Source organism: Bison bison, unplaced genomic scaffold, assembly GCF_000754665.1.
Source record: "Bison bison bison isolate TAMUID 2011002044 unplaced genomic scaffold, Bison_UMD1.0 scf7180017864162, whole genome shotgun sequence".
Classification (NCBI taxonomy): Eukaryota; Metazoa; Chordata; class Mammalia; order Artiodactyla; family Bovidae; genus Bison; species Bison bison.
This window is the reverse complement of record NW_011494734.1, coordinates 3,094,881-3,114,513: the sequence shown is the minus strand read 5'-3', so window position 1 is coordinate 3,114,513 and position 19,633 is coordinate 3,094,881. Positions and strand designations below refer to the sequence as shown.

Here is a 19,633-nt window from a genome sequence, read left to right as displayed (position 1 = left end):
TAAAATTTCTACTGAAAATATAGAATTAAACTTATGTTTACTATTCACAAGATGCATAAAGAGACAAAATTACTAGAGTGTGCTTGGGAAACAAGTCAAATAGACTGTGGTCTTATATAGCCACAAATGGACCCAAGATCTTAAAAAACTCTAGCCTTTAAAATATAACTTTGGTATTTCCTTTGACTTAAAAAAAAAAAAAGAAAAAACAGAGAGCAGTGCATATTTCCTCTATTGAACAGAGGTATTCATCCATTTTCTGCAAGACTATTACATTCAGTCTTTAGAGCTATGACTTGTTGCCATTATAGAAAAGTATTACTGTAAAAATGAGATAACATTACAATCCTGGTTATGTTTCTCACCTCAACTAGGTGAGAAATCTGTTCCCTATCAATTAAAGACAGAAAACTCATGAGCATCAAAGACTATTGTAGCATCACAGGCCACTATAATTCACTGAAATTCTAACATGTAGTGGGGGTAGAAGGAAGAGAAGATGCTTTTTAGTTAGCCAATTTGATCTGATCACTAATGACATTTCTTCAGAAGTAGATACAGACCTTATTTCTGATTATATTTAAGAAGAAAACCAGAGATAAGATACGCTGCCTTTGGATAGCCAAACGCCTTTAGGAACTCCACACATCTGTGCCAGAGATACAATACCATTCTCAGTCAAGTTAAGACATTATCTCAATTGAAAACCTGAGTATTTTTCTCTAGAAATGAAGTACAACTTCATTCAGTCCAGTGTAAAATTCATGCAACCAGTCCACAGGACCAAAGCCGATATATTATACACAATGCCTAGAAATATTTGGCCCTCAGAAAAGGTTAAGTAAAAATGTTTTGGCTTAACATATGGATTTTTAAAAACATATATTTTCAATGTATATATTCCAAACCAACTTTTTTCTTTTGATACTGAGCTCATTTAGAATGCTTTATCTTCATAAACATACACATAAGCAGTTCACTTTTTAGATTTTTTGAAAGGTGTTTAGAATTTAGTTAAAGATCACTTCACATACTTGCTAACATTTTAACAAAAAATATAAACTTGTTTTAGTCACCATGGTCTTATGAACATATTAAACTTGATTTTTGTTCAAAATAACACAATTTTTCTGTTAGATTTTAAATAGACCATACTTAAATATACTGTACACAATGCTCATTTCTATAAACTAGGGTAAATTAAAACTGCATTTTTCAACTAAAGATAGTGTATCATATATTTTTACTGGATCTTATTTGTGAGCTTTGCTTTTTATATCAAAAAATGATATCAATAAACCACAATAATCTTATCACGTCACTTCTCTGAGTCAATTCTATAGCTTTTAAATGAACATTTCCTTTATTCTAGTTACATATCTGGTCACATATAGTAATACCTCATTAGCCAAATTTGTATTTTTAAAACTTTTTGGATGCATTTACCAAAAGGGATTTCTAAAGACCTTTACTGATAAGTACACTAATAATTCTATTTCGGCCTTTACTTACTGTGACATTACACTGTGATCAGAGCAGCTCATAGGTGTCAAGGTCAATCAGAAATAGATTTACAGGATAATCGTTCCTGACTCACCTGCCCACAGAGACTGTTGGGTGATCCTTACCCCAGCTGCACAGAAGTCCACATGTACCCACATGCACACTCCTAGCAAATCTGTTGTAGGAGTAGCAGCATGGTCCCTCAGATCCTGCAAACTGCTAAACCCTCTTTGACCATGTTGCACATTTTAGAAGTGAAATACTCATTTTATAAATAAAGCCTAGAAACAATCTTTGTGCTTCTCTTTCAGTGGTTAAGAGGTTAAAAAAAAATTTTTTTTTTAAGTCTACTGGAAAAAGAATGAGTGTTTCAAGTTCAAAGAAAATAGTCAATGCAGAAAATATTTGCATAGAATTACATGGTGGGGAAATTCTGCCACGCAGTCTTTGCTTAGAGTGACCTCCTGAGCTCAATTTCAGGAAGCAAGTCTTCGAATAGCCTGTGGAAGCAAGGGGAAAACAGTGTTGATGCAACAGAATTCTCCTTAAGTCTACCTAATCTTTTTTGCAAATATGTCTTCGTAGCATTGGTTGCTTCCATTTACTCAGGTGTATAGCACCACAATGAAAGTAGGGTAAAAACTTAATTTTGTACCTCATCATATGCTAATTGGATGTGGTTTAAAAGCAATCATTACTATTTCTTGAGCACTTACTATGTACAAGACTGTTTTATTCCTTTACATGTATCCATTAACAGTCAAAACTCTGTAACGTTATTATTTCTATCTTACATGAAGAAACTAAAATGAGGTCAGGATAAGTAAATTGTCGCAGGCTACTCAGATGGTTAGTTGCAGAATCAGGGCCAGCACTCAAGTCTGTTGGTCTAAAGTTCAGCCCCTTAAAACCACTCTGCTTTACAGTTTCCTTATCTACAGGAGCCCTACCTGAATGATGCTTTTATGTGGCATCAAAAATACTTCTATAGTGTGGCACCTTCTTAAGTTCCAATTGTGATATATGAGTTTTCATTCAACTAACTTGTCCTTATAGCCTTAATCATAAACAGTAAGCTGGAAGGACTTCACAGCTTCATAATAACATTCCTGGGCTCATTAAGCTGATGGGCTAAAATGCAGAACCCCTGATTTTCACTCTACTTGGTGATTTCTTCCCTAAAAATCTTCTCTGCCTGTAATCTAGCAGAAAATACATAGTTCTGCATTAAGGTCAAAACCAATTCTATAACTGTAAATGAGGCGCCCACCTAGACCATGGTTCATGTGAAAATGCTCAAGTCTTTAGTGGACCCCTGCTCAATAGGACAAAAAATTTGATGTAGCTGTTATGAAAATAAACCCATTCTTAAGTCACAGTAATGTAAATATCTTGATGAGACCAAGGGACATCATAGTTGACCCTGTCTGGGATTTTGTATCCCCTTCTTGTTCAGGGAAGAACTAACAAATTTCTTAGCCGTGAGGAACAGTAAAGAAAACAGGAGTCTCATTCAGGGTAGAGTCTGTTATAAACATGAAAGCTACTCTCAAATATTTAAGGACTGTTCAGAGAAGGCAACCAGAATGATCTCAGTCCACTGGATGATTCTTAGAGAAAGGGTGAATCTGGTTTGTAAGCACAGCTGACACCTGGAGACTTCCAGCTGTGTAGCAAACCCCCTTGAAAAGCTACTAGTTGCCAAAGTCTAGAAACATTCACACAAAAGCTGAGACAACATCCTTAGAGATGGGGTAGGAAGGATCTCTGCAGAGCTGAGGATGTGGGGCTACTTGATTTTGAAACATCTTTCAACTGGAATCTGTCTCTTTCTAAAGCCATCATCAGTCAGAGGAAGAGGTTCCTACTCTTCACATACAATTAAGTTGGCCAAAAAGTTCTTTTGGTTTTGTCCCTAAGAGCTGGCAAACTCGAACGAACTTTTTGGCCAACTCATTATTTCTGAGGCTTATGAAACTCCTGGCTTAAAAATTCCCTCCATTCACCTTTCTCCTATCCCACTGGCCTTAGGTCTCTGAAAGAGAAAGTGTGCATAAGTTTAGGTATAAAATCAAGACAAATGTGTTGGCTGCTTCCAGTTGCTGATCACATCTGTAGGCTTGGAGCAAAAGGCACCTCCCCATCCCCTGGTACTTAATGTCTTCAATAGAGAATCCTTGTTTTCCATTTTACCCTCTTGGTATTTTCTTAAAATTATTTTCCCTGGATAGTTTTTATCAAATATTTTTAATACTACAAGTATTATTCTGTTTAATTCAAATTCTTTTCTTTGAACAAAAATACTGATCATACCTCATCTTGGACATCAAGTTGTTCTTCGATCATTTCTGCTTCCATTAATTCAAGAGGATCTTTACAGTCTTGGATGAGGGTGATCTTGACAAAAGAGAACACAGAGACTATTTATTAGAAGCCTAATAGCATCAACCTACCTGGTTCTTCACTGAAAATGATTTGCAGCTTGGCTGGTGCCTCTCATCTAAAATCTACATACTTCAAAATCCTTTTCAGCTTTCTTGATCTTTCATATTTCCCACTTAGAATTCTCCCTCCACCATTTTTTTCACATTCAAGTGTGAACTGGTATAGTTCATTGTCTAACCTCCTTTGCAACTCTCTTCCCCAACCTCTGAAGTGTACACTTAGCAAGTCATCCGGTCGGCCTAAATGATTCTGCAGTCAATGGTCATTTTCTTTCAATAACCAAGCTAAGAGCACTTAGTAAAGCATTGAGCATCCAGGGAACTCGAAGTGAAGGGCTCCTGACTGACAACAATAAACAATCTCAAGTTGAATTGAATGGGAATTAATTTTATTGGAGATAGAAACCAATATCTATGGACCAAGTAGGTTATTCAGGAAAATTCTGCTTTTTAGCCATAATGTGTAATTTAATCTACACACAAAGGAAACCAGTAACAATCTGGACTTTGTCTTACCCATAAAGCATATTCCCAAAGCAACTCTAAATGTACATTAAGATAAGAGTAACATTTCATTTTAGCTACTTTTAACCTCACAAATAAAAAACTCAATTCTCTTTACACTATCCTGCTTTGTTGTTGTTACCTACGGGGAAAACAATAAGTCAATTTTCAGTTATATTAAAATTTTTTTTCATTTATTTATTTGGGTACTGCTGCTGCTGCTGCTAAGTCGCTTCAGTCATGTCTGACTCTGTGCGACCCCACAGACAGCAGCCCATCAGGCTCCACCATCCCTGGGATTACATTGGGTCTTAATTGTGGCTCGCCAGCTTCTCTCTAGTTGCGGCACAAGGGCTCAGATGCCTCGTGGCATGCAGGAGCTTAGTTCCTCGACCAGGGATCAAACCCATATCCCCTGCATTAGAAGGTGGATTCCCAACCTCTAGACACCTGGGAAGTCCTTAGACATATTAAAAAATATTTGCAGGTTTTCAAAGCTGAGCATCTTGAGTGTAGCACCTTTTTTTTTTATTTATTTAAGATCCACATCTTGGTATTTAGAAGTAGTATTTTCTCCAACACCATTAAGTAGAACAATCTTTCTACTAACAATAGGTGAATTGAATAATGTACTATTGTTTTCTAAATTAGTTTCACTTCAAACAGTAACTTTCAATCTACACTAAGAATCTACTTATCCTACTTTTAGAAAAAAAGGAAGCAATTTAAAATATAGTGGACTGTGTTATCAGAATGGTTATTATTGTTGTCATTTTTATAGACATTTTAGTTTCCCAAATTCATTGTGAGACAGTCCATGAGAGATGACATTCTTGTATTAAGCAGTAGGCCCAGCCCAATGACGCACATCAGAATCCTCAACTCTCCTGGGTATTTTACAGGAAAAATGATAAAATAAGGAGGCCAGTGGGAAGTCAGGGTCTATCCTGTTTTTCGGAGAATAAACTCTAGGATGATTTGTGGTTTTCAATTTTTTTTTCTTCAAAGATCACTTATGACCTAATGAATCCTATTTAAAAACATTGATAGGAAATTTCCTGGCAGTCCAGTAGTTAGGACTCCACACTTCCAATGCAGGGGGCACAGGTTCAATCCCTGGTCAGGGAACTAAGATCTCACAGTCACACGGTGCGGCCAAAGGGAAAAAAAAAACTGATAAGAGTTTACAGACTGCTGAGAATTTAAATTGCATTTACATACAAATCATAGAAGATCCAAGATTTGGTGCCTTTTTTCTTAAAAGTCAGTACAGCTACTGCCTACTTATATTAGTAAACCCCCACATTGTGGAACTAATAATGTACTGGTTTCTACCGGGTGCTTTCCTATAAACTGTCCCATTGAATCTTCATATGTACCCAGCAAGGGGAATGTTTTACTCCCATTTTACTGATGAGAAAACTGAGGCTCTGAAAAGTTAAGCAGGTGGCTTAAAAACTTCACTGGCCTGGGATTCAAATTTAGGTTTGTGGAATTTTCTGCCATTTACAGAAACCATGGTAGTTTAGGAAAGCTACGTATGTAGAAAGTTTCAATGTTTACCGTTTCTAAAATGGAATCTTGAACCTCTTGAGATTTCACCTGGTTCTGGAGATGGAGGACAGCATCATGAACAGTCATAAAAAATATGTCCTTCCTGATGTTATTATCATTAAAGAAACCACATTTCTCCAGCTTTTCTATCACATGATCTTCAAAAGAAAAAGATAATGTTTAGTTAGTCTCTAGGAAAAGATATTCTTACAACATCAACCAATGCTAAGTTTTGGAACCTCCTCCTTTGAATCTTTTTTTTTTTTCTCATTTCCAGAATGTGATCCTGCTCTGTCAGTTTCTTTTCCAGTAGCACACGGAATGGTGACACCATAACTGGTTGTGGTATTAATAGATGGTCTTGTTTCCCAGCCATCTCTCTTTTTCCAGGGAACCCATTCTCCTGCTGCTGTGAGTCTGGCTGCTAACAGTTCACAGCTGTACCCTTCAATGGAGAACATGCTTTGGCCAATGGGAACTGTCTCACCTGAAGAAGGCCTAGGAGGTTTCACCCCCTCCCTTGGGTGGCCCGCAGCCAGCTGGACTGATCTGGAGGTAAAAGGGCCAGCCCCCCACTGCTCTTGCCTCAAGAAAACCATCTGGTGCTCTTCTTGAGGTATTCCCCTGTGAAACCAAGCTAAGTAGATTCTGAAGCCATCCCTTTGTCTTCTCCTCCTGCCCTATCCTGCTCCCCTCAGTTCTTGATGAATTTTCCAGTGTACTGCCTTAATAAGTCACTTGCGCTAGAATCCTTATCTCAGGCTCTGCTCCTAGAGAACTCAGTCTAACCACTACTATTCCTATACACCACTTGTACATCGACAGACACAGATTCGTGCCCTGCAAGTTCCTCTAGTTCTCAGGGATATGAGTCATTTTCCAGCTCTGCTCTCCTGAGGACAGTTTTTTCCCCATTGATCCTCCACTGCTAAGAGGACATAGGTTTCCAGGTGTTACCAGCTCTATGACACAAGTTGGAAGTAATCCTTCTGGATTCAAAAAGACCTTCAGAGTAATTGTTTAATGGGTAGAGTTTCTGCTTGTGGCAATGGTAATTTTGAAAATAGATAGTTGTGGTGATCTTTGGGACACACAGATCTTTTTAAATTAGTGTTTATGTTTTTTTCCAGATATATACTGAGGAGTGTAATTGTTGGATCCAGTGGTACTTCTATTTTCAGTTTTTTGAGAAACCTCCAAATTGTTTTCCACAGTGGTGGTACCAATTTACATTCCCACCAACAATGTACCAGGGTGCCCTTTTTCTCTACATCCATACCAACATTTTTAACTGTAGACTTTATAATGATAGAAATTCTGACAGGTATAAAATGATATCTGATTGTTGTTTTGATTTGCATCTCTCTAACAATTAGCATTGTTGAGCATCTTTTCATGTGCCTGTTAGCCATCTATATGTTTTCTTTAGAAAAATGCCTGTTCAGGTCTTCTGCTCATTTTTTTTGATTGGGTTGTTTGGTTTTTTGACATTGAGTTGTATGAGCTATCTGTATTTGTTCCAAATATTTTTAATTGAAGTATAGTTGATTTACGATGTTGTGTTAATTTCTGCTGTACAACAAAGTGATTCAGTTTATATGTATATATATATAACAGAATATCAAATATAGTTCCCTGTGCTATACAGTAAGCCCTTATTGTTTATCCATTCTATACATACTAGTTTGCATATGCTAACCCCAACTCCAAACCCATTTCTTCCCCACCCCTCATTCCCTTGGCAACCACAAGTCTGTTCTCTATGTCTATAAATCCGTTCTGTTTTGTAGATAGTTTCATTTGTGTCATATTTTAGATTCTGCACAAGTGATATCATATAGTACTTCTCTTTCTAGGACTTACTTCAATTAGTAGGATAATCTCTAAGTCCATCTATGTTTCTGCAAACAGCATTATCTCATTCTTTTTATGGCTGCATAGTATTCCATTGTATATATGTATTAATACCACATCTTCTTTAGCCATTCATCTGTTGATGCACATTTAGGTTGCTTCCATGTCTTAGCTATTGTGAACAGTGCTGCACACAGAGCCGCACATATGTTTTGAATTATAGTTTTGCCCAAGAGTGGGATTGCTGAATCATATGGCAACTCTGTTTTTCGTTTCTTGAGGAACCTCCATTCTGTTTTCCATAGTGGTTGTACCAACTTACATTCCCACCAACAGTCTAGGAGCATTCCCTTTTCTCCACAGCCTTTCCAGCATTTGTTCTTTGTGGCTGTCTATATGTTTTGGATATTAACTCCTTGTCAATCACATAATATGCAAGTATTTTTTCCCACTCAGAAAGTTGTCTTTTCGTTTTGTTGATGGTTTCCTTTGCTAAGCAAAAACTTTTAGGTTTAATTAGGTCTTGTTTTATTTACAATAGCATGGAAACAATCTAAGTGCCCGTCAACAGATGATTAAATTAAAAGATGTGGCATAAATGAAATGGAATATTATTGAGCTATAAAAAAGAATGAAATTCTGCCACTTGCAGTAATGTGGATGGACCTAAGCAATATTATGTTTAGTGAAGTAAGTCAGAGAATGACAAATGCTTTATGATATCACTTATATGTGGAATCTTAAAAAGATACAAATGAATGTGTATGCAAAACAGAAACAGATCCACAGATGTAGAAAACAAACTTATGGGACTTCCCTGGTAGTCCAGTGGTTAGGACTTCACCTTCCAATGCAGGGGGTTTGGGTTCAATTCCTGGTCAGGGAGCTAAGATCCCAAATGCTTCATGGCCAAAAAACCAGAACATAAAACAACCGAAGCAATATTGTAACAAATTAATGAAGACTTTTAAAAATGGTCCACATCAAAAAAAAAAAAAAAAAATGCTTAAAAAGCAAGAAAACAAACTCCTGGTCACCAAAAGGGAGGTACAAGGACAAATTAGGTGTATGAGACTAATTGATACAAACTACTAAGTATAAAATGGATAATCAACAAGGAAATCCTGTATAGCACAGGGGATTATAGCTATTATCTTGTAATAACCTATAATGAATTATAGTCTGAAAAAATACTAAATCACTATGCTACATACCTGGAACTAATATAATATTATAAACCAACTAAAACTTCAATAAAAAAAAAAACAGAAAATAACAACAGCAACAACAAAAAATGTGCAGTAAATGTAAAATACACACTGGATCTCAAAGATGTAAACAGAAGCAAATGGTGCAAAATATCTCAGTAATAAATGTTATAGGGACCAAAAGAAAAAAAAGGAAAGAAAGCAAGAAAGGATAGTTGTGATTAATTGCACAACATGGTGAATGTACTTAATGCCACTGAATTAGTTGGATTCTTGACTAAAAGCGCAAGTCTTATATCTCTTTTACCACAATAAAAATAGTTTTTGGAAAAAAAGCCCTTTGGACATTATGTACTCACATTCCAAGGTAGGAGAAAAGGCTTAAAGAAAAGTCTTATAGATAGATACATATATATGCATTTACCTTGAAGGGATGCAAAGTACACATTTACATCAATTCTTTGGAATTCTTTGACAATCTAAAAATTTAAAAAGGAGAATTTGTAACAATGAGTAACTTTACCTGCCTATAACTCAGTAGCATTCAACTACTTGCTCAGGAGAAACTTTGAACACTTTCATGGTGAATCAGGAGTCTGAAGAAAGTTCATTATTGGAAATTGGAAAACCACCGAAGTTTCAACATACAGTGATGATGCTTAGGATGAAAAGACCATGTCTCAAGAGGTGGCAACATCCAGTGCTCAATAGCCCAGCACTGGATAGCACACAAGAGCTTCATAAATACTTGTGGAAGGAAGGAAAGAAGGGATAATGCAACCTCTGCTGGTTGGAGAGAAGAGTATGAGTTTATGTCTCTGAGTGGAAGAGATATGGCTGTGGATATGCGGCCACCAGACACCAAGTGTAAACACTGGCCTAGAAACCAGGGTCTCTGTATTTGACTGTAGCAGTGTCAGTATAGTGATTGTGCTCTTACACTATAGTTTTGCAAGATGTTACCACTGAAAGAAACTGGGTAAGTGGTACTGAGGATCTCTCTGTATTATTTCTTATAGTTTTATGGGGGTCTACAGTTATCTCAAAATAAAAAGTTGAATTAAAAGAATTAAGACAGAAGACCTATGGACAAAACAAAAGACCCATGGACAATAATCATACAGAGCTTAAATTTTCTGGGGAAAAAAGATCAAGACCTCTATGCAAGTATAAAGTTTGGAGCTTTCAAAATTGTCACTTTAGCATTTGAAAGCAACAAGAAGCCCCAGCTAAGTTAAACCTCAGTTGAGAGTAGTTTGATATTATTACATAAACCTGATTGTCGGTGCCTTGACCCTGCCTGCTTTTCTGCCCAATCCTCTTGATACCTACATGAGGCTTCACTTAAACTTGACACTCCTGGTCAAGTTGACCTCGTTAGTCTGTTTTGAGCACTTAATACAATTGTTATTTAAAAGATTATTTAACATTTTCCTTGCCCCCTAGATCGCTTAGTCCCAGGAGGGTAGGAACTATGGCTACTTCATAATTATTAATAGTTTCTGGTCCCCAGCCAAGGGCTTGGCACATCTGAGGCATTGCACATCTATTTGTTAAAGGAATCACTGAACTTGAGCTTGCATACCTGCTTTCTGATAAGAATGTTTCTGTCCCGCATGTTCTTCATTCAGCTCTTTGACTGCCTAGATGTCTGGCCTACTTCCTGCAGATCTAACCCTGATAATGCCTAGCTTTTCCAGCCCTACCGTGTTTCTCATTCTGCTGCTGTTCACATAACAGATAAAAACATAATATTAAATTTTGCCCATTTTTCTTTTCATATTCCATGTCATATATATTCTCAGGAAAAGAAAACATAACAAACAGTAATACTTGCTGACAGGTGACCATGTGCCAGACACTCTTCATTCTTCTCGTTTAATCCTCATAACAAGCCTATGAAGGAGGTACCATCACTATCCCCACATTCAGATGGAGAAACTGAGGTACAGACAGATTAAGCGATTTGCCCACAGTCACACCACTAATAAGTTGAAGAGCCACGATTCAAGCCCAGGGAGTCCAGCTCTACAACCCATGCTTTAATAATTCATTCCATTGCAAAAGCATCCCCCTAGAAAAATTACAGAACCTGTGCAATCAGTTACCCTTCTGTAAGACCAGGAAACCCACATCGTTTTACTATTACCAAAGCTCCAAATCTGTAATTTGAAACATCAGAACCTTACCACACGCAATGATCTCACTCCAACAACATCCAAGAAAGAGACGGCTCCACAGTCAAGTATGAGGCTATGGATTGGCACTTTGGGAACATTCACTTTGACTGGAAGCTCAGAGTTCCAATCCACTTGGATCTCTATTTCCTTGGTTGGGATATCAGGTTCTTCTGGATTTTCAATGTCTTCATCAGGCTCAAAAGCATTATTTGATGAACCAGCACCACTTATAATGCCATTCTAAACAAAGAAAGCATTGCCAACTTAATTACCAGTTAGCTGGGATGTCTTTCAACAATTAATCTAAAATGACTTCATAGTCCTATAGACTGTTCCTTGGTAAGCAAAACATCAAGAGGATGAACTCTTAGGGAATAAGGTTTACCTCAGCCCAAATTTTGATGTTTTCTAGGAAGAAAAATGGAAGAGCAGTGGAGCCAGGAAATGCTTGATTTCTGGAAGATGGTGGAACTTAGGCAAGAGATATATTGGCAGGAATGTTTGAATAAAAGGTAATACCGTAGCTCTAAAAGTCTATGAACCTATAACTGTCTTCTATTGTGAATAATTTTCTGGTATTGAATTAGCACTTGTTTTGTTCCTTTCAGTAAAAATAAGGTTTATTTCATGAAAGAGGAAGATAAATCACACCCTGTGTTTCCAAGGAGCTCTGTTGATGTCATTTTATTCTTTCCCATTCTCTCTTGCCTAAAAGAACAACTCAGCTGTTCTCTGACATACATGTGTCATCTGCCTGTTCACCTCTGGGTACCAAAGAGGGTACATTTAGTTTTAGACAATCTAACTGCTTTAATGTCATCTGAGAAATGAGAGAATTTCAGAGTGGGAGCGGAAAGGATGACGTTGCCTTACCTTTGTTGCTCTTAACTGCCCTTTCTTGATGAGCTTTTGTATTTTTCTCAGTGCTTTCAGCCTCTTATTATATACTCTAATGGCATCAAATCCAACCTTTGGAAATAAATGTTAAGTTAGTTAGAATATTCGGTTTCTAATGCTCATTAATGACTGTTTTTACCTGGAAAGGCTATTTCTCAAGCGATATTACTCCCTTTTGTTGCTGCTGCTGCTGCTAAGTCGCATCAGTCGTGTCCAACTCTGTGTGACCCCATAGACAGCAGCCCACCAGGCTTCCCCGTCCCTAGGATTCTCTAGGCAAGAACACTGGAGTGGGTTGCCATTTCCTTCTCCAATGCAGGAAAGTGAAAAATGAAAGTGAAGTCGCTCAGTTGTGTCCGACTCTTTGTGCCCCATGGACTGTAGCCCACCAGGCCCCTCCGTCCATGGGATTTTCCAGGCAAGAGTACTGGAATGGGTTACCATTGCCTTCTCCATACTCCCTTCTATATCCTGCCAAAAAAGAAATTCTGAGGTCTGATGGAGGTCTCCACTACCAGGCCACCCTAACCTACCCACCCAGAGACTCAGGGAAAGTGAAAGTGAAGTCACTCAGTCATGTCCGACTCTTTGGGACCCCATGGACTGTAGCCTACCAGGCTCCTCCGTCCATGGGATTTTCCAGGCAAGAGTACTGGAGTGGGTTGCCATTTCCTTCTCCAGAGACTCAGGAAAGGTGGTAGTATATTGAAGACTCTAAGACTGTAAAAAAAAAAAAAAAAAAAACACCACACAGCAAAAAATAACCTTTTTAGCTTTAAGTCTTAACAAATTTCCTTAACATAACAAAGCCCTCTTGTTGCAAAATTTAGGAACATTCCTTTGAACCTTAGGAAAACACTGATCTAAAGGCAAATTCCACCTTCAAAGCATAGCATAGAATTCAAGACCAGAATTCCCTGCTTATATAACCCACTTATACTTTTTACCCTTTATTCCAACTGCCCCTCACCCCTTACCCAATATACATTCCCATATTTTCCTCTCAGCTCACACAGTTCCCAAACCCCTGCATTAATCTCCTTCCTTCTGCCCAACTGCCATGCAGAGCCTGACATGGATCGCTCCCTTCCATGAAATCTTAACACTTACTGTCTACACTTCCTCTTTGAAACTTACTCAGATTCTGCCTGGAGACATCTCTTGTGGTTTTGTCCAGCACAATTATTGCTACCTGAATTTTAACATATGTGTTATTATTGGTTTTTTCCTGTCCCCAAATATTAATAGATTAGAAGTTATTTGAGGGCAAGGGTGTTATAGTTATTAATGCCCTGTACAAAGGGAACAGGGCATAGGGCCAAATAAATACCTGTAAAATGAATGAAGTCTCAAAGGTGGTTAGAAACCAAATTTCTAGGGATAAAATACTTACTGTGGACTTGATACATTTTTTCAAACCATCAACGTTGCCATAAAAAATAGGACTAGAAAATCTCAGAATCTTCACACCTTCAAGTTCTTCAATCTAGCATTTAAAAAAAAAATTGAGTTTAAATCATTTAAATATTCAATTAAGCTTTTGGCTATTCAGCTAGGAGCGGAGTTAGAATTACTCCAAGGAGCTAGGCAGTGGCAGTCAACTTTCCTTGAATAGGGCCTAGATTGCAGTTGGGAGACAGAGTTACACAAATTCCTGAACTTCCACAGTCACAGAGAAGGTCAGAATAGAAACAGTCTTAGAAAGCAATTATCCAGCCCTCTAATTTCCAGATGACGAAACTGAGACTCCAAAACACAGATACTGTATATCCCTGTAATCCCACTCCTGGGGCACGGATCCAGAGAAAAACATGATCCAAAAAGAGATATGCACCCCAATATTCACTGCAGCACTGTTTACAACAGTCAAGACATGGAAGCAACCTAAATGTCCATCGACAGAGAACGTCCATCGACAAAGAAGATGTAGCACATATATACAATGAAATATTACTCAGGCATAGAAAGATTGAAATAATGCCATTTGTAGCAACATGTATACAATGAAATATTACTCAGGCATAGAAAGATTGAAATAATGCCATTTGTAGCAACATGGATGGACTTAGAGAGTGTTATATTGAGTGAAGTCAGTCAGTCAGAGAAGGAGAAATATCGTATGACATCTGTTATATGTGGAATCTAAAAGGAAATGATACAAATGAACTTACAAAACAGAAACAGACTCACAGACTTGGAGAATGAGCTTATGGTTGTTGGTATGGGGGAAGAATGGAGGGGGCAGGGATAGTTAGGGAGTTTGGGATGGGCATGTACACACTGCTATATTTTAAATGGATAACCAGAATTCCATAGCACAGGGAACTCTGCTCAATGTTACATGGCAGCCTGGATAGGAGAGGTGTTTGGGGGAGAATATATACACATATATGTATAGCTGAGTCTCTTTGTTGTTCACCTGAAACTATCACAACCTTGTCAATCGGTTATATCCCAATACAAAATAAAAAGTTAAAAAAAAAATGAAACTGAGGCTCCAAATCATCATATGAATTGCCTCAAGTTCATATGACTGGCCTTCTCCCCATCTCCCTCAACTATTTTAAAATAGGGAGGGGGGAAAAAGGAGCAAAATCTAAGGGACTTGCAGGAACTGAAGCCTATTATGTTATTTGCTTGTTCTGGAAAAGGAAATGGCAACTCCAGTACTCTTGCCTGGAAAATCCCATGGATGGAGGGGCCTGGTAGGCTGCAGTCCATGGCGTCGCTAAGAGTCGGACACGACTGAGCGACTTCGCTTTCACTTTTCACTTTCCTGCATTGGAGAAGGAAATGACAACCCACTCCAGTGTTCTTGCCTGGAGAATCCCAGGGACAGGGGAGCCTGGTGGGCTGCCGTCTATGGGGTCGCACAGAGTCAGACACGACTGAAGCGACTTAGCAGCAGCAGCACCCTGACACACAATGGCCAGACAAAAAGTGAACCTAACAGAATCATGGACTTTTCTACCCTTTAGGGATCATAGCAGTTTTCATCCAGTCCCTTCAGATGAGAAACCTGAGGCCCTGAGAGGCTGACTGACTTGGGCAAAGTCTCCACAAGTTAGAGCCTAGAATTCAGAACCCCCAACTCACCAAGTGTTCCCTGACTCAGAGCATCATAGAATCATTTCTAGCTCTTGACAGCACCTGGCTCAATACAACTGCCAGAGACTGTGAAAATAAATTAAGTAGCAGCTACTGGAATTTTAGATTCAGTATCTAATATCTAAAAAAATTTTTTTCTTTGCTTTTAAAAACTATTTGTTGCTAAAATACATGTTTTCTTTATTTTGTTGTTTCTTTCTTTGCTTTCTTTCATGGCCAGGTCTACTTCCTACCATGAGAAATTTTTTAAATTGAGATAAAACTGGTATATAACACTATATTAGTTCTGTATATGCAACATAATAATTCTATATTCATATACACCACAAAATGATCACCACAATAAATACCCTCTTCGCCTCCTTCATCCATTTCACTGAACCTCCAACCCCCTTCCCCTCTGGTAATCACCAATCTGTCCTTTGTATCTGTGACTTTTGTTTCATTTTGTTTTTATTCATTTGTGTTGTTTTTTAGAATCTATACCTCTAATGGTATTTGTCTCTCTCTGTCTTATTTCACTTTTCATAATAACCTTAAGATCCATCCATGTGGTTACAAATGGTAAGATTTTCCTTTTTATCTCTGATTAGTATTCATGTGTATATGTGTGCCCACATGCGTGCGCATGCTCATTTCTTTATCCATTCATCTGTCAGTGGATACTTAAGTTATTTTCATATATTGGCTATTGTAAATAATGCTTCAGTGATCATAGGAGTACATACATCTTTCTGAATTAGTGTTTTCATTTTCTTCACATAAATAGCAAGAACTGGAATAGGTGATAGTTCTATTTTTAATGTTTTGAGGAACCTCCATATTGTTTTCCATAATGCTACACCAATTTACATTCCTACCAACAGTGTGTGAGGGTTCCGTTTTCTCCATACTCTTTCCGATACTTCTTATTTCTTGTTTTTTGTTAATAGCCATTCTGACAGGTGTGAAGGAAAATCTCACTGTGGCTTTGGTTTGCATTTCTCTGATAATTAGTGATACTGAACATTTTTTCCTGTGCCTGTTGGCCATCAGTATATCTTCTTTGGGAAAACGTCTTATTAGAGCCTCTGCCTTGTTTGGGTTTTTTTGCTATTGAGTTGTTTGAGTTCTGGGTATATTTTGGATATTAACCCATTATAAGATACATAATTTGCAGTTATTTCCTTCTATTCAGTTGGTTGCCTTTTCATTTTGTTGATAGTTTCCTTTGCACACAAAAGCTATTTAGTTTGATGTAGTCCCACTTTTGCTGCCTTTGCTTTTTGATTCAGATCCAAACATTTAACATCAAGACTGATGTCTTGGAGCTAACTTCCCATGTTTTCTTCTAGTTTTATGGTTTCAGGTCTTATATTCAAGTCTTTAATCCATTTTGAGTTCATTTTTGTATATTATACAAGATAGTAGTCCAGGTTCATTCTTTTGCATATGGCTGTTCAGTATCTCTAACATCACTGACTTCTGCTTTATTGACTGTGCCAAAGCCTTTGACTGTGTGAACCACAACACACTCTGGAAAATTCTTAAAGAGATGGGAATACCAGACCACCTGACCTGCCTCTTGAGAAGTCTGTATGCAGGTCAGGAAGCAACAGTTAGAACTGGACATGGAACAACAGACTGGTTCCAAATAGGAAAAGGAGTACGTCAAGGCTGTATATTGTCACCCTGCTTATTTAACTTATATGCTGAGTACATCATGAGAAACGCTGGGCTGGAAGAAGCACAAGCTAGAATCAAGATTGCCAGGAGAAATATCAATAACCTCAGATGTGCAGATGACACCACCCTTATGGCAGAAAGCAAAGAAGAACTAAAGAGCCTCTTGATGAAAGTGAAAAAGGAGAGTGAAAACTTGGCTTGAGGCTCAACATTCAGAAAACTAAGATCATGGCATCTGGTCCCATCACTTCATGGAAAATAGATGGGGAAACAGTGGAAACAGTGGCTGACTTTATTTTGAGGGGCTCCAAAATCACTGCAGATGAAATTAAAAGCCATGAAATTAAAAGATGCTTGCTCCTTGGAAGGAAAGTTATGACCAACCGAGACAGCATATTCAAAAGCAGAGACATTACTTTGCCAACAAAGGTCCATCTAGTCAAAGCTATGGTTTTTCCAGTGGTCATGTATTGATGTGAAAGTTGGACTATCAAGAAAGCTGAGCACTGAAGAATTGATGTTTTTGAATTGTGGTGTTGGAGAAGACTCTTGAGGGTCCCTTGGACTGCAAGGAGATCCAACCAGTCCATCCTAAAGAAATCAGTCCTGAATATTCATTGGAAGGACTGATGCTGAAGCTGAAACTCCAATACTTTGGCCATCCGATGCAAAGAACTGACTCCTTGGAAAAGACCCCGATGCTGGGAAAGATTGAAGGCAGGAGGAAAACGGGATGGATGACCGAGGATGAGACGGCTGGATGGCATCACTGATTCAACAGACATGAGTTTGAGTAAACTCTGGGAGTTGGCGATGGACAGGGAAGCCTGTATACTCCATTTATTCTAAGGGATTCTTGCCCGCAATAGTAGATATAATGGTCATCTGAGTTAAATTTATCCATTCCAGTCCATTTTAGTTCACTGATTCCTAAAATGTCAGTGTTCACTCTTGCTATCTCCTGTTTGATCACTTCCAATTTGCCTTGATTCATGGATCTAACATTCCAGGTTCCTATGCAACATTGCTCTTTACAGCATTGGACTTTGCTCCATCACCAGTCACATCCACAACTGGGTGTTGTTTTTTCTTTGGCTCCATCCCTTCATTCTTTCTTGAGTTATTTCTCCACTGATCTCCAGCAGCATAGTGGGCACCTACCAACTTGGGGAGTTCATCTTTCCATGTCCTATCTTTTTTGCCTTTTCATACTGTTCATGGGGTTCTCAAGGCAGGAATACAGAAGTGGTTTGCCATTCCCTTCTCCAGTGGACCACATTTTTGTCAGAACTTTCCACCATGACTCGTCCATCTTGGGTGACCTTACATGGCATAGCTCATAATTTCACTGAGTTAGACAAAGTTGTGGTCCATGTGATTAGATTGGTTAGTTTTCTAACCAAGAAAACCATCCCCAAGAAAAAGAAATGCAAAAAAGCAAAATGGTTGTCTGAGGAGATCTTATAAATAGAAAAGAAGAAAAGCCTCTTCTTTAGAATAGGCTTCAAATAGAATAGAAAAGCCTGTGAAAATAAGAGAAGCCAAAAGCAAAGGAGAAAAGGAAAGATACACCCATTTGAATGCAGAGTTTCAAAGAATAGCAAGGAGAGATAAGACAGCCTTCCTCAGGTATCAGTGCAAAGAAATAGAGGAAAACAGTAGAATGGGAAACACTAGAGATCTCTTCAAGAAAATTAGAGATACCAAGGGAACATTTCATACAAACATGGGCTCAATAAAGGACAGAAATGGTATGGACCTAACAGAAGCAGAAGATATTAAGAAGATGTGGCAAAAATACACAGAAGAATTGTACAAAAAAGATCTTCATGACTCAGATAATCACGATGGTGTGATCACTGACCTAGAGCCAGACATCCTGGAATGTGAAGTCAAGTGGGCCTTAGCAAGCATCACTACGAACAAAGCTAGTGGAGGTGATGGAATTCCAGTTGAGCCATTTCAAAGCCTAAAAGATGATGCTGTGAAAGTGCTGCACTCAATATGCCAGCAAATTTGGAGAACACAGCAGTGGCCACAGGACTGGAAAAGGTCAGTTTTCATTCCAATTCCAGAGAAAGGCAATGCCAAAGAATGCTCAAACTACCACACAATTGCATTCATCTCACACACTAACAAAGTAATGCTCAAAATTCTCCAAGCCAGGCTTCAGCAATACGTGAACCGTGAACTTCCAGATGTCCAAGCTGGATTTAGAAAAGGCAGAGGAACCAGAGATCAAATTGCCAACATCTACTGGATCATTGAAAATGCAAGAGAGATCCAGAAAAACATCTATTTCTGTTTTATTGACTACGCCAAAGCCTTTGACTGTGTGGATCACAATAAACTGTGGAAAATTCTGAAAGAGATAGGAATACCAGCCCACTTGACCTGCCTCTTGAGAAATCTGTATGCAGGTCAGGAAGGAATGGTTAGAACTGGACATGGAACAACAGACTGGTTCCAAATAGGAAAAGAAGTACATCAAGGCTGTATATTGTTACCCTGCTTATTTAACTTATATGCAGAATACATCATGAAAAATGCTTGGCTGGAAGAAGCACAAGCTAGAATCAAGATTGCTGGGAGAAATATCAATAACCTCAGATGTGCAGATGACACCACCCTTATGGCAGAAAGTGAAGAACTAAAGAACCTCTTGATGAAAGTGAAAGAGGAGAGTGAAAAAGTTGGCTTAAAGCTCAACATTCAG

General features: G+C 38.2%; 1 protein-coding gene across 1 annotated transcript in view; it reads right to left on the bottom strand.

Annotated features, from left to right (window-relative positions):
* Window positions 1-1,834: 1,834 nt before the first annotated feature.
* Window positions 1,835-19,633, bottom strand: part of SLC26A4 (solute carrier family 26 (anion exchanger), member 4) — a 64,668-nt gene continuing 46,869 nt past the window's right edge. The window contains exons 15-21 of the mRNA XM_010841472.1: window positions 13,538-13,630; window positions 12,121-12,216; window positions 11,257-11,487; window positions 9,492-9,546; window positions 6,015-6,163; window positions 3,817-3,900; window positions 1,835-2,003 (exon numbers count right to left, since the gene is read on the bottom strand). Of these exons, the coding sequence (XP_010839774.1) occupies window positions 1,980-2,003; window positions 3,817-3,900; window positions 6,015-6,163; window positions 9,492-9,546; window positions 11,257-11,487; window positions 12,121-12,216; window positions 13,538-13,630 (732 nt within the window). The 3' untranslated portion in view covers window positions 1,835-1,979. The remainder of the gene's footprint in view (window positions 2,004-3,816; window positions 3,901-6,014; window positions 6,164-9,491; window positions 9,547-11,256; window positions 11,488-12,120; window positions 12,217-13,537; window positions 13,631-19,633) is intronic.